Source organism: Pinus tabuliformis, chromosome 7, assembly GCF_031772625.1.
Source record: "Pinus tabuliformis cultivar Carrire ecotype Pingquan chromosome 7, CPIR1, whole genome shotgun sequence".
In the NCBI taxonomy this organism is placed as follows: domain Eukaryota; kingdom Viridiplantae; phylum Streptophyta; class Pinopsida; order Pinales; family Pinaceae; genus Pinus; species Pinus tabuliformis.
In genome coordinates, this window is record NC_142293.1 from 330,562,727 (window position 1) to 330,579,306 (window position 16,580).

General features: G+C 35.0%; 1 protein-coding gene across 1 annotated transcript; it reads left to right on the forward strand.

The window, feature by feature from the left end:
• Positions 1 to 4,237: 4,237 nt before the first annotated feature.
• LOC149247295 (xyloglucan endotransglucosylase protein 7-like) lies at positions 4,238 to 5,776 on the forward strand. Its single transcript, XM_089443805.1, has 4 exons — positions 4,238 to 4,439; positions 4,527 to 4,627; positions 4,786 to 4,979; positions 5,280 to 5,776. Exons 1-4 carry the CDS (start codon positions 4,238 to 4,240, stop codon positions 5,671 to 5,673), a joined length of 891 nt encoding a protein of 296 aa, XP_089299931.1. The 3' UTR covers positions 5,674 to 5,776.
• The last annotated feature ends 10,804 nt before the right edge of the window (positions 5,777 to 16,580 follow it).

Genomic DNA, 16,580 nt, shown 5'->3' on the forward strand with positions numbered 1-16,580 from the left:
CCATTCATCGGTCAAGGATCCCTAGGCCCACTGAGGCAACACAAAATCTAACTTTACTGCAACCCATAGTCTGGTTCAGGGGTTACTAGGCCAAGCCTTTACCACAATCCATAGTGTAATTCAGGGATCACTAGGCCATGTGTTCTTTCTTTCAGAGATCCACCACACTCAGTTTCAAATCCATCTAGAAATCTATCTCAACCAAAAGCATGAAAACCCATCACACCATGGCTATCTAGAAATGGAAAGGCAAGGCTAAAGTACACTATCATGCTTGGAAAAACCCATGCCCATGACAACAAGAGAACCAAGAACACACATGCATAACCGTGAATGCCAAAACTAGAAAGTAAATCACACTTGCAAAACGATACATGCAAATAATCTCGTTTTAGCTGCTAGGTCTTGATCTCCCTTGCTTTCCTTTGCCTTCTTTTCTTTTCTTAATCTAATTCTGAAGTGCTCCAAGAAAACTCTAAGTGTCCAAGATTTTGAGAGAGAGAGAGAGATAATAGAGAGAGCGCTCTAAAACTGTACTGAAAAAAGGTACCAACTGATCTTCAGAAGCCTTTTTATTAATGAGGCCTATATTTTCTTGAATTTTTCATTATTTTCCTTTATTTTCCTCCTCACATACAACCTGTAACCTTTCACCTTCCTTTTCTCCTAATTTCCTTTATTTTCATAAATAAAATGCTAATTAATGTCTCATTCCTTTCCAAGGCCTTTGCCATTGGCTTTTCCATTTTCCTTGGCCATAATAAACCAAATGAACACCCACATTAGGATTTTTTTCTTGACATTTAGCTTGGAATAAGTGTCCCATAACCATGGTTATTATTTTTCGTTTATTAAATTTTATTACATGTAATTTTCACAAGGGTTGTTACAAACGTCCAGTGGGATTATTGTGACCAATCCCCATTCTTGAATGGAAGTGGGAATTCATTTTTATGGTATTCATCACAGGGCTACCAAGGACACCTAGATAGAATTATGTCCTAATGGTAGTGGTGGACAAGCTAATCAAGTCATCCCATTTTACAAGAAAGTGACATTTCTCATACTTTCATGAAGGAAATATTTAGATTACATGGTATACCCAAGAAGATCATCTTATATCAGGATGCCAAATTTACTTCAAAATTTTGAAAAGTGTTGTTTGTTAGTTTTGGAAGTGAGTTATAATTCAGTACAACATATCATCCTCAAACATACGGAAAAGTTGAAAGAGTAAACAGGGTGCTAGAGGACATGCCAATATTATATGTCATGCATTATCCTAAGAGGTGGGAAGAGATTCTACTTATAGTAGAAATTTTCTATAACAATGTGTACTAGGAATTATTGAACATGAGTCCTTTTGAGGCTTTGTATGGTAGGAAACGCAATACACCCATCATCTGGAATGATCCATTGAATAGTGTACATATTGGACCTAATTTGCTAAAAAAAGGAATAGGAGATAGTTACTATCAGGTAGAAACTTCCACATGTGAAATCACTGCAACTATGACCACCTCCATTGTTAATTTTGGGTATGTTCTATGCTAGAGAAATTTATTTAAATTTTCACAGTTAACAATCACATCAGCATTAAAGTAAACTGCAGATAGAAGATAAATATAAATCGCAGAAGAAAAGCCAAGACAAGAGGACACAATATGTGGCGCTAGCCAGGGACAAACCCCACAATGTGGGGAAACCCTTGATCAATTCTTCTTTTATGTTCTTCAAAGTTCAGCAGAGAAAAAGAGAGAGAGAGAGAGAGATAGTACATTAACAACAGAGGTCAACACTTTGACTTATCTAGATCTGAGCATAGATCATCTCCTATAACAATGAGATCAGTTGAAGACATTCAGCTTCAATTGATTCTCCAAGGTGACGACTTCACCTATCGTAGTGTTGCCTTTCGTCCATTCGCTACACCTTACTTTGTAGCACCATCATGTTGCATCATGCATCATCATGTTGCTCATGATCAATATGTTTCCCATACATCTTGTTGTCCATGATCTCATACATCATGCTATCCATTCATCACAGTGCTATACCAAAATATAACTGAGCTGTTCTCATCTATCGAAGAGAGGTTCCAACACTTTTAGTGCAACCCTCTTTCCCCTTGAACAACTTATCCTAGAGGCTGAGCTATTTCTTGTAGTTCTGCCCCTCAACAACAATGTCAACATACCCAGAACAGATCTCATGTGGCATAAGGACATCATCATCTTATTGTTACTCCAGCTAGCTCACAACTACACAATGATTGCTTCATTATATTGCAATATATTGTGTTGAAGCTGCTACGGTATATCATAGATTGGTGATTGCGTCCTCATGCCCAGAACACATGCTACCTGATCTATCCTGCCAGGTTCAAGAACTTCACAGGATTGTCTCAAACGATGGCTATGTTCTTCATGAGTCCATGGCTACACCTAAAACCATGGTGCAGTCAATACCCTACTACGGATTTTCTTCATGCTTGACTGTGGTATATATCACTGCAGCTACTCTTGATGCCTATGGCTATCCTTTATGACTGCAGCTACCATTTATGACTATGGCTTCCCTGCGTGTAATGACAGTCTTCACCTCCATGAACAGCATGTGAACAATATATGACAACGCATCTCCATGACCTGTGTATATCTGCATGTTATGACTTTATGACTGCGGTTGTTCCAGGCATCACGTAGACTGCGTTTTACTTCTGGACAACGTAGTGTATGTGGCTTCTTGACAGCATGTTAGGGAGGCTTCTTGACAGCGTGTTAGGGCATGTTCTTGACAACAATAAATCTGGGATAGGTAAGGTACGGATAGGTTACAAACTTCAAATTATATTGTTTTCAGAACCATACCTGGTACGGAATTACTGGGATAGGTTACAAACTTCAAATTATATTGTTTTCAGAACCATACCTGGTACGGAATTCTATCCATTCTCCACACAAGTTACGAAAGGAACTTGAAATTTTCACCAGCTATAAATGGCTCCACACCCATTATCATATGTTGAACTTATAGGAAATGAAATGACAGAAAACCATCTTATTCATTCTGTAACAATATAAATTAAATGCGGACGAACATCCATTTTCAGCTTTCCTCATATAGATAACATAATGGAGTTGTTTAGGAACAGTCCACGGTATGGTGACCCCCACAGACGATACAAATCAATCTCTCTACCACCTTAGAATTAAGTGATCCCGTATTTCGAGTATGGTCGTGGATGCATCAGTTGCATTTTTCCCCTTTTCACGGCAATGTTTAATGCTTTTAGGTTTTTGCATTTTTCTCTTTATCTGTATTTGTATTGCCTAAAATATTTAAATATAGATAGTAAAAATTACACGACTCAAATAAATTTTGAAAACAAAATTACAAAAATTTTAGAATGCATAAACCAGATTAGTCAACACTGTCATCATTTTGTGACTTCTATGTGCCAACAAAATCATCATATATGTCCGAACATAACGGCGTTGTCTAATCAGGCCATGATATTTTTTTGCCTGGATTCAGGGGAGAAATTGTCTTAAAAAAATTAGATTATGGAGTGTTTAAATAGTATTTTATTGTTAAAATGGATTAAGTTTTATTAAAAATTATTTGTGTTATCCCAAGTTCTTAAAGTTTAAAAACCTTAATTCAAATTTTCAAAAATTTCTACCAAATTTTCTCAAAATCAGAGCTTCTAAGTGGAAGATAACGATCTAGCTCATTCATTCCTCGGAAATGATGTCAACTTAATCCAAGATTTTACGCAAACAATTATCAGAAACGTAACTCAACCTAAATTATTAAATGCCTGCCAGCTCTACATTTCTCTAAGAAATCAGGGCTTGTCTCGGTCATGGATGCATTTGAGAAGAAATAACACACATTATCTAAAATCAATAGCAAATGTACAGCTTGGACCACTGCCTTGAGAATTCGAACATTCGTTATGAACATTCAGGTATGAGTAATCATCTGAATAATAACAACGCCAGCTAACCTATGATGTCATTCATTTGGATTATTGTCTCGCTATTGATTATGCCAGCTGCTGAAAGGTTCGGAGTTCGACTCCTTCCCACTTACGTGTTTGATTTCTTCATCATATATATACAGGACCGGGGAGTCACTGCTAACAAAGCTTGTTTGTCGGAGGTGCAGTACCCTGCTACACGAAAGGGAAGCGCAACTTCGACAATCCAGGCTTTCGATAACAGCACCAGCAATGAAGAGCTCTGCAAAGTTTTTAAGATTTGGAAAGTCTTTTCGAGAGTCCAGTCCAGTCCTGATTCTGATTCTGATTCTGATTCCGTTTCTATCCTTGGTAGAATCCTCCAAGTTCAACGACAATTTCGAAATCTTATGGGGAACCGTTAGATTGTTGGATAATAACCAAACAGCTCAGCTCACCATGGATCGATCTTCAGGTACAATATTTCATTTTTATTGACATCCAAAATTCTGAATGTATTGAATGATAGGAATAGTGATAATAATTCTAGTTGTTTCACCAGGTTCTGGTTTTCAGTCCAAAAATGAATACCTCTTCGGCAGTATGAGCATGAGCATTAAGCTGATCCAAGGGAATTCGGCTGGAACAGTCACTACCTTTTATGTAAGGAGCTATTTTCACGCAATAACCAAACATCGCATGAGGAAGATTCATTATTAGTTGACAGTATTTGCACCCAATTTCTGATATACATGATTGAATTTCAATATGGTGGCACAGTTTCATACACAATATATTAACGTCGGTATATTTTCATCCAGATGTCATCGGACGAGGCTTCCCACGATGAACTTGACTTCGAATTTCTGGGAATTGTGCCAGGACAGCCATACACTCTACAAACCAACGTCTTTGCTAATGGAATCGGGAATAGAGAGCAAAGAATTAATCTCTGGTTTGATCCCACGATCGCTTTCCATAACTATTCAATTCTTTGGAACCACAAACAAATCGTGTATGTGCTTCTTTCCCATAACTGAAACAGAACAGTGAATTATATTTAGAGTTTTTGAGCACAGATTTCCACCGTCGTAATACGTAATGAATAATAAGTTTCTGGAAAAATTGTGTTAATGATGTCTGAAAATTCTGATTTTTTAGGTGAACCCTTCAGATGTATATCCCTGATGATGGGTCAAAGGCTCACCCAAAACTTCAGACATTTCAAGGACAGTTTTTCTAGAACTTTATTATTCATTATATATTCAGAGCTTTTATTTATATGTTTATCACATGTTTTGCATTTTGTAAGCAGGTTTTGGGTTGATTCTATCCCCATCCGGGTGTTCAAGAACGTTGAAAAATCTGCGGGTATCCCATATCCGAGTACTCGACCCATGAGGATCCACGCCAGCCTTTGGAACGGGGAGAAATGGGCCACCGAAGGAGGAAAAGTTAAAATAGATTGGAGTAAAGCTCCGTTTGTCGCCTCTTACATATCGTTTCAAGTGAATGGATGCAGCGCGCCATCTAATTCATCTGCTCCCTGTCCCAACAATTGGTGGGAACAACCGGAATTTGGAACCCTAAATCAACAGCAACTCAGTAAACTTGATTGGGTTCGCAAAAACTACCTGACTTACGATTACTGTGAGGATAGGTCAGGGCGGTTTTCTTCAACTCCAGCTGAATGTGCAGTTAATCCTTAGTCAATCACGGTGGTTGATAACAATAACAATATTGATTACAATATTGCAGGTTTAGAGATTCATCCAGAATGATTAATCTCTATTATGATATTTATTTGAGAATAATTGGAATGTAGAAATATTTTGTGGGGACAAGAGCTGGTTAATTCTTAGCCTTGTTTTCCTCTTAAATGGAATATGGTCAGCGCCCACATGGATGTATGAAGCCCACAAAACACAGAGAAGGCAAACGCTCTATTATATGAAAACAACCGGACCTTGTACTGAACATGTGTTGGTCTGTTTTTCCGTTTTATTCTACTATCTCATATTATACTGTATAGAACCCCTGCACTCCTTTCGGTTTTGCCAACTCAAATAAAACAAAATTTGGATAGTTTGGGACCATATTAAATATCAAGAATTACTTTTAATTAAGAAAAATATTTTTAAAACATACTTTTAATTAATTTAAAGGTCAGGAAGGTCAATATTATAACATTATTAGGATTAACTTATGAGGATGTATAACTGCACAGATAACATCTTTTTGAAAGTATATTTATATAGATCAAGTAATAATGTGAAAGTTATATAAGTTTTTGATTCATATTTCATAGGATCAGAAAAATTATCTCATCATTATATTTATTCCATTTTATTATTGTATTATATACCCGTATTCGTTGAAGGCATTATTTAATTCATCTAATAAAACGAAATAATCTGATGTACATGATTTGATATTGATTCAAAGTAAATTATTTGACATGGATATTTTATTTATGATATAGATATAAACTATTTTATATGAACATTTTTATCTATGATATGATATAGATATAAATTATTATGATAAATTTTAGTAAAATATAACAGTATTAATTTTACAAAAAATTAATAATGTTTGTTATATTATTTAAATAATTAATTAATAAAATAATATTAAATAATTTGTAATCGAATTATATGTTAAAAATATACTATAATTAAACAATTTTATAATTCAATAACAATTTTATAATTTTATTAAACAAATTATTTATTATAGTTAATTATATCACATAAATAATAATATTATATTTATTTACAATTATATGGGGATATAATGACAATTTCATTCCATAAAAAAATAAGAGTTTACTAATAATGGAAGTTTTACATTATTGTTAAATTCCAATTTAAAATATAGTAAGTATAAAAACCTTATATTATCAATACATTTATATAAAAATGCTATAATATTACATACCTTACCTAATATAGATTTATATTTATATGATGGCAAGATATAAATATATATTCTAGAACATATAACCTAAACAATATATTTTATAAAAAAATGTGATTTAGAATATAGATAACTGTTTAATAAATAAGTCATTATTATGAAATCAAATTACATAATATTTAATTATGTAAGTTATTAATTTTTAAGTTATATTATATAATATTCATGGTATATTTATTATATATTTTCTATTATGTAGAATTCATTAATGCCATGGCGACATTATAGAGTATCTATTTTTTATTAATAAATGTTATGTTGTATTATAAAGCTATGGTATATTAGCAAGTATCTATATTCTATATTAGTAAATGGTATATTATATCACAAAATATTCAATATTATACATAGTATAATTTTATATTTATTCAAATGGAATATTATTAATATAATTGTTAATGGTGAGTTACAATTTAAAATATATATCTATATTTGATGTATAATGTCATTATCTATAAATATTTTATATTTGTTATAAAATATGAGCTATTACAATAAAATGTATTCAATGCCAAGGCTTAATCTATTCATATTGCAAACAAAAATAAAATTTGGTCTACTCATAATTTAATTAATCCCAAGACTCAATCCACAAATAACATCAGTCAAACCTAATTAATCCTAAGACTCAATCCACAAACAACATCAATAAAACCTAAGATTTGAATGTTTTTTTTTGTTTTACAAAGTTGGTTATTTGCTTTTCTATTCGAAAAGGAAAATTGGGAGATTGCTCCCGTTACATCATAGAAAATTGGAGGTAGGCTACCTGGAAGAGAAAAAGAGGGAAAATAGTCCCTAAATTCCATGCCTTGCCTCCATTGATTCTAAGATTACCTATAGCATTTTCCTTATAAATTCAGACAAATTGACTCAAAAAAAGTTTACATTTACAGAGCATAAGAAGCTTTTCGAGACAAGAACTAAGAAGTATGGAGAGGGACTTCGAACTTCTAAAATTTGTTGATTGAAGGTTGTTGTTGTGAGTGAGGACGATTCTTGTTGATTTAGTAGTTGGAGTTTTCTCCAGACTGATTAATTAGCAGCCCCTTCAAATACTTGACAGTTTCATCCATGTGCTTACACTTCTGTCTCAGAGCTGTTATTTCTTTCCTTTGTTCATCCAAATGTCTCTTAAGAAAGTAATTCTCTGACTTGGTGTCAAATTTAATATTTTTGATTGTTTCTTTGATCTGATCTATCATGAACTTGTTGGCTCTACATACTACACATTTTTCACACTGCGGTGCATTGTCTAGAGGGTTCCACTCCATACTGAAGATGTATTGAGAGCTAACACTCCAAGAAATAAAAACATATACAAACAATAATAGAAAGAGGGATCGATTACAAACATAGGATCGATCTTTAGAGGAAATCAACTGCAAAAGGAAAGAACATAGAATTGTATTGAATAAGCTTACTCTCCTCAAAGGGCTGATGAGGTAACTTAGGAATGAAAGGAGCCCTACAAAGACTGAGAAGATGTTCACACTGAAAGAGAATACCCCAACGGATCTATCGCTGCTGTGGCAATAACTAGAGAAGTGAATAAAGGGAGAAAATAGTGAACACCAGGGATAGGGAATCAACAGCGAAAGAGGAATGAAGTGATACTCTATAGGAATGACTAGAAACATTGATGAGAAGGTTCAAATGGAGGACAAAGATAAATAGCAGAGATTTAGGCCACTGTGTAATACTAACCATCAAAAAGTCACGAGAAACATAAGCAACCTCGGTTTGCTTGAGATGCATAGATTGACTATGCAGAATGTTCGTGAAGATTTTCCTGAGATTCAAATTTCTACCTTTTTGAATTGAAATGACTTTTGCCCACCTTGATACACTTGACGAAAGCATCACTCGCTGCATTTGGCAGCTTGTGCTCCTATGGTATTGGTTTTTGGGTTGTCTCATTGCCTATTCGGGATTCTCAAGAAGGACAAGGGACTACCAAATAATCTTGCTTATCTGCAGTACCATTATTTTCTCTCAGAATATGATTGAATGTGATTTCTCCCAAATACTTCAATTTTTTTTCCACCATTTTTATTATTTGGCTCAGAGCCTTATTCTTGGGATTTTTCCTCTCCATAGTTGATTGTATAATTATGGCTCAATCTCCCATGATTATTGAGTTTTTCATGCTTCATTTCATTAATGTGAGTGTTCCCATTAGGAGACCATAAGCTTCATATCTATTATTATATATCTCCCCTAATCCGCATTCATATGTGATTGAATTTCTTCCACCTACATCAAATAGAATTCCTCAAGCATCGACCTTGCCCGGGTTAGACTTGGAAGCATCATCAAACAGTAGACATCATATTTTGAAGTTTTATGTCCATGATGTAAATTCCTCTTTTTTAATCCTAACCTTCTATTCCTGAGTGTTGAAAGGAGTTTTGTTGATGTTTATTCTTTTATGCTTGCTCAACGCAAACTCAATCCAATTTCTTTCCTCTTGTTGGATATTATTGATTTCTATTGCTTTAGCTCCTTTGGAAGTGAGAAATTTTGCTGTCGAACTCCAAGTTCTTGCCAAAACTATACTTATTCTTGGAGGACTAGCTTTGAATATCCTATGATTTCTAGCCAACCAAATTTGCCAACACATGAATGTGGGCAAACTAATCGAGTATCTTTTTATTGTTTCCTTATTTTTAAGAGTATATGGATAATTTTTGTTCCAATTTGAGAGAAATTAATTTAAGGGAAGAATTAGTTGAGTCCTGACCTCTAGGGGACTAGATAACAAATTCCAACATTCTTTTGTGAAAGCACACTCAAAAAAGAGATGATGAATACTTTCTTCACTATCCTGGTATATGGCACAACGAGAAGGACCTGCATATCCTTTCTTTCTGAGATTGTCTGTTGTTAGTATTTTTCCTTTAACGGGAGTCCACATGAACAGTTTTTTTTTTGGCAGGGTTTCAGTTTTCCATGCTATCCTCCAATAGTCTCAAACTTGATTTTATTGCAGAGAATGGATAGTGGCATATCCGGATTTAACAGAATATTCACCACCATCAAGATCCCACCTCAAGGAATCATTTATGTCTTGACTCAGAGGTGTTGCTCCCTTGAGAAGGAGAAGGAAGATCTTCCATTGAGAAGCCAAGTAATGGGGAAGGTTGTGTATTCTCCAATCATCCCATTCCCCATCAACCCAATGAGAGATGTCTTCAACAGTGTTGATTCATTTTCCTTTCATCCACCTTCTCAAGTCATGGAGATTTTCTTGAAGAGCAATGGGAGGGCTTCCCATTATTCTATCCTCCCAAATTTTTATATTTTTACCATTCCCAGGGATCTTTGAGGAATTTTCTTTGATGAGGGGGAGGGTTTTTTTATTAGACTCCAGATCTGAGAATAGGGTCTTATTGGGAAACCCTTTTCAAGAAGTGAAGATCTGTAATGGTTCATGTATTTTGCTTCCAAGATTTTCTTCCACCAGCTACTTTCTCCAGTGATAAATCTCCATGTTATTTTTGCTCCGATAGTCAAGTTAAGAATCCCTAGTAGTCTTATAGCCAACCTGGCTTTCTCGTATGGTTGAGTTACTTGATCCCATTTTACTAGACTGAACTTATTTGTTTCTACTTTTCCTCCTTGCCATAGGAACCCCCTGATGACAAGCTCTATTTTTTTATGAATGCTTGCTGGAGCTAATATTGATACAAATTGATATATTGGTAGAGTTGTGAGCAATGAATTGATTAAAACCACCCTTCTTGCCAAGTTAAGCCAATTCATGCCCCAATTCTGAACATTTTTTTTCATTTTCTCTATGTATTTGTTCCATATCTTTGCTTTTAGATTTTGTTTGGAAATTGGGAGACCGAGATCGTGGAAGTAACTCCATTTTTCTTGAAAAGGAGTTTCCAGAATTTGGGATATTTTTTAAATAGATCGAAGAGAGGTATTCCACCCATAAATTCTACATTTTTTTATTATTTAGAAGACCTCCCAAGGCTTCCATAAATCTATTGAGCACTTTTTTTTTTCCTTCTTATTGTAATGCATGAAGCCCCTCCCATCACGAGAGTATCATCTGCGAAAAGAGAATGGTTAATGCCTTTTACTTTAGGGGAGATTTTGAGTCCTATAAGAGACCGATCTCATCTACATTTCTCAAGATTTTGACTCAATGAATCAGCCATGATGATGTATAGACAAGGGGAGATGGGAAAACCTTGTTGAAGCCCCCTAGAGCTTTGGAAAAAATCACTTAGTCTTCCATCAACCAAGCGAGCTATCCAAGGGCCATTACTACATGCTTTTATTATGTCTATTTCCTTTTTAGAGAATCCAAATTTTTGAAGGACATCAGAGAAGAAAGAAAGATTTACCCTGTCGAAAGCATTTGCCATATCTAGCTTTACAGTCATTTTTTTTTCCTTCTTCAGAAGACTAGAATGCAATGCTTCTTGGAAAATTTGGAGATTATCTAAAAAAATTTATCTTGGAGAAAAACTACCCTGGTTTTCTGAGATTATTTCAGGAAGAAATTTTTTTATTATGTTGGCCAAAATATTTGTAATGATTTTGGAGGAGAAGTTACACAATGAAATAGGCCTAAACCTATTGAACGTAGATGCATTCGACTCTTTTGGAACAAGAGCAAGAAAGGAGGATTTTGTGAAACCTCCTACCTTGCATTTTCCAAAAACATTTCGTATCGTTCTTATAATGTCTTTTTTAATAATGTTCCAATTATTTCTATAGAAAGAAATAGGAAATCCATCAAGGCCTGGGACCTTATCCAAATGTAAATCCCAAACAACTGCGAAAAATTTCTTTTCTTCTACTTCTTTGGTGAATTCATTATTTTCTCCATCATTGATTTTTTTTGGAATGTGCTCTAAAAATTATTTATAATCATTATTTGATACTGAGGAAGTTAACAAATTTTTATAATAATTAAATGCCTCCTTATTTATTTCTTCTTATCCTCTTACTTCCTTGCCTTCATTATCCTTTATACTGTCTATTTTATTTTGAGTTCTCCTTATCCTAGGAGTATGGTGAAAGAAAGTTGTGTTCTTGTCACCTGCTTTGAGCCATAGACTTCAAGATTTTAATCTCCACTCTTCTTCTTCTACTTTTTTTGTCTATACATTTCCCAATATGCTTGTGTTTCCTACCATAGGCTTTCATGTGTCTCCTATTTTTGTTCTTTTTCCACTTGTATTGTCTCTATTTTTTTTAATTATTTCTATCTTTCTTTTTTGGGTTTCTATTTGTTTGTTATTTTCCCATTGTTTCAGCTCTTTCCTCATAGCTTTTAATTTTAATTCCCAAACATAGCTAGGAGAGCCTATAATTTGGTTTTCCCACACATCTGTTGCAATCTTTTTTACTTCTTCACTATCATTCCAAATATAGTTGTATCTGAAAGGGGTTGGGCCAAGGTTCCCCAACATCCCAAGAGATAACCTCACTGGTTTATGATTTGATGCTATGTTGTGGATGATTTTTTATTTTATATTGCTGAAGATGGTGGTGATTTTGTCTTAAATTAGAATTGTGTCTAGCCTTTCCTTTATATTATTTTTCCAGTTCTTTTGTTGCTCCAAGTATACTTCCCATTGCTTGGAGGCATTTCCATTAAATTACATGAGTCCATAATTGATTCAAAAATTTCCCTTAAGGGGTAAGCATGATAGTTCCCCCCAAACTTCTCCTCTGCATTCAGAACAAGGTTGAAATCACCTCCTATTATTATGTTGTTGATTTGAACCTGCAAAAGATATTTTTTCAAAGTATTCCAGCAAGCTTCCTTGTCTCTATAATGGTTGTGGGCATAAACATTAATGATGCAGTATATCTCTTCTGTATTTTTGTTTTTCATGTATGTTTTTATCCAGTGTAGCTCTTTCATTTGCTAAACCAACTCCCAATTCTTTGTTTTCCATAATGTACAAATTCCTCCTAAAGTTCCAACTGCTGAAATTGATGTTCCTTCATAACTTCTTATTTTTTGGGAGATTATTCCCATTTCCTTTTCACTTATTTTTATCTCCTAGACCATAAAAATATTTGGTTTCTACAATGCTATTAAGTCTTTCATTGCATTAAGTTCTATCATGCTTCCCATTCCTATGCAATTCCAGGAGACTATATTCATTATCACTTTGGGCTGTGGGTAGAGGGACCTTTACCTATAATGGGATGGAATTTTTTTTCTTTGCTCTTTTCTAAGAAAGTGTCTATAGGTTGTTGGGTGCCCAATGCCATTTCCTTTGCAACAACTTCATCTCTGATTTCTCTATTAGATTTCCTTCCATCTTTTTTTGGATGGTCAAGGAAGGTGAGAAGTTCTTTCGATAAATTTCGAGTGATTTGAATGTTTATTTAATAGACACAATTATCATGTATAGATTCAACTTCAAAATGATCAAGCCTTATTAAATTCATAAATTAGAATAACTTATAATCATTACATGTGATAATTCGAAAAATTATTGATATCTTTTAATAAAATTTGTAACTCTATAGAAGTAAAATTCATGTCCTTATATGTACAAACATATTCATCCATTTATACATGTATACTTTTACCGTAGACCTGGAGCTAGAGACCTGGAATCACGTAGCTAGCCTTGTTAGGAAGGAGGATCTACAGAACTTAGAAACCACGGATGGATGGGAGGAAGAACATACAAATGCTCTCAGTCAGATACTTACCTAATTACAAATGCACGATAGATACCGTGCCGTGGTGGAATCTCGACCCAAGACAACCGCGCAGAGCTCTCAAATCGCCTTTGACGCGTTTTTATAGCAGTTGCATACAAGAATCCACAACTACATACAAAGTTCAAGGGATTTAACTCAATTAGTTTCATCAATTCCTAATATAATCAAATTACAATCTTTTTCCCTGTTTAGGAAATTTGAACTACTCACGGATTTTTAACTAGTAACCATAACTTGATATGGTCATTACAAGCTTGTGGCGGTACAATTTGGACTCATGAATGCCCCAAAAATGTTGATGTGCTTAATGGAAAACATTCTTAATCCATATTTGGACAAGTTCATGATGGTCTTTATAGATGACATCTTGGTTTATTCTAAGGCCAAGGAGGAACATGAATAACATTTGGTAACACTATTGCAAATGCTGAGAGAGCGCAAGATTTATGCCAAAATCAAGTGTGATTTCTTCCATCATGAGTTCAGTACTTGGGGCATATTTCCTCCAAGGAAGAAGTAGCAGTGGATCCCGCTAATATCAAATCCATCATGGAATGGTTTACTCTTCAGAATTGGAAGAATTTAGATCCTTTATGGGTTTGGTCAGTTATTACTAGAGATTCATTTAGAATTTCTAAAAAATTAGACATCTAGTCATGTAGCATTATAGAGAAATCATTCTAAATTCAAATAGACACTACAATGTGCAGCGAATTTTGAGCAATTAAAACTTTACTCGCACATGCATCATTATTAAGAATAGGAGAACCGGAAAAATATTTTATGTTTTGCATGGAAACCTGAAAAGGACTTGGTGGAGTCCTAATGCAAGAAGGACTGATATTTTGTTATGAATCAAGGAAGTTGAATTATCATGAGAATAACTATGTCACTCATGACTTGGAATTGGCAACGATAGTGCATGCATTGAAAATGTGGAAGCATTACCTCCTTAGAAGGAAAAAAAATTGTTGGTAGATCATGGATGGTTGAAGTACTTATTTTACCAACCGAAGTTAAATGCAAGACAATAAAGGTGGCTAGCCTTGATTAATGAATTTTATTTTGAGATGAAATATATGAAAGGCAAGGAAAACAAAGTAGCAGGTGCACTTAATAGAAGGCTACAAGTGGCTCATGTAGTTGCATCAGTACCTATGAAGTTGATATTAAAGAAAAGATTAAAGAGGAAATGTGTCAGGATGAACATTACCAGCAAGTAAAATAATGGTTTCAATAGGAGAAAGAGGGAGATTAGAGTTGTCGAAATTCAAAGGTAGGTGGTATATACCTTGTATGGGCGATTTGAAGTAGCTTATCTCTAATGAGTTTCACAAAAGACCATATTCAAGTCATCCAGGTTATCAAAAAATGATAACAACCATGAAAAATATGTACTATTGGCTGGGCATGAAAAATGATATAGTTAAGTACATTTCCAAGTGCTTAGAGTGTCAACATGTGAAAGTAGAATGTAGACATTGTAACACCCTCCTCCCACATTTACCCAAGTTAACCGGTTCGTTGGGGTAAACATGTGACAAGAGGCTACTACAATCTGATTCAACTCCCCATATATAGTTAGGGAAGTGGAACCAACACAACACAACCAATTTGATGTTCTGCTCATGTCACAAAACCTACAAGAGCCAACAAACCCTTCCAAGCGATCAACCCCTAAGACAACTTGACACTTCACTGCCCTAGAGCCTTAGTCACTCCCATGACATGGGCATGTGTGCGACTGGGTCCCTCTAGTTGCTCTCACAGTATGGGCATGCAAGCGACTAATGTCTTTTTCAGCTAGTTCTAAGCTTGCGACCCCAGTTTTTGTGCCACCTTTTAAGGGCCAAGACTTAGGCCACTGCCTAGAACTCCATGAAACCTTCAAGAATGAAAATTAACATCGAGACAATGATACACATGCAAATATTTGAACAAATACTTGACTGGACCCCTACTATCCATGACAACCATTTCGTCAAACATGTCACGAATATGAAATCTACACGTCATAACAACATATCTAAGCATAGGGGTCTCATACTTATCCGAGAATCGCTAAGAAACATTGATGTATTATCACATTAGCTGCATTATCATCTATTAGGTCATATATTCATTGTTCACTCATTACGCATCAAAACATGATGAAATCCATACATCATTACTGTCAATAAAACATACTCATAACTAGCATATAAACAATAGAAATAATAGGGATGCATCTACCATAAATGCCACATATGAACCAATAATTTTTCTCATAAAATACCAAGGAAAGTAACTATTATTAATGGATGAAAAATGCAATCAGGTATGGGACTTCCACGAACCACCCGACCATAGATTGGCTGAACCAAATATTTCTTTCAGCCAGTCACCCTCGTTCCATATTCCAAGCATGAATGTGGGACTCATAACTAAAACTCAACTAGAGCTTCCTGGGGCTACACCAACTCACCCTCATCAATAGAACCAGGATTTATCACAATCCTCACCGGATCACTAGGCAAAATAAAGCATGAATTCCTTCAGAGTTTCTCCACCTACGCCGTGAGGAATTCACCTCTCTCCTAGTCTCTAGGATTTACCGCAATCCACAGTCTGATTCAGGCATCACTAGGCCATGACTAAGACACCTGTCTCTGGGCTTTACCATATATCCCATCCCAGGATTCCTAGGCCCAATCGAGACTCCACCCTCCAAGCTTTACTGTATATCCCATCCCAGGATTCCTAGGCCTCATGGAGAGAACCCACCTCTAGGATTTACCGTATATCCCTCCATTCATCGGTTGAGGATTCCTAGGCGCACCGAGGTAACACAAAATATGACTTTACTACAACCCACAGTCTAGTTTAGGGGTTACTAGGCCAAGGCTTTACCGTAATCCATAGTCTGATTCAGGGATCACTAGGCCAT

Bases quoted from the DNA above. Each gene is read 5' to 3' on its own strand.
- LOC149247295 (XM_089443805.1), top strand. From the start codon at position 4,238: ATGAAGAGCTCTGCAAAGTTTTTAAGATTTGGAAAGTCTTTTCGAGAG. The intron at 4,440-4,526 runs GTACAATATTTC...TTGTTTCACCAG, and splicing joins CACCATGGATCGATCTTCAG to GTTCTGGTTTTCAGTCCAAA. The intron at 4,628-4,785 runs GTAAGGAGCTAT...ATTTTCATCCAG, and splicing joins GAACAGTCACTACCTTTTAT to ATGTCATCGGACGAGGCTTC.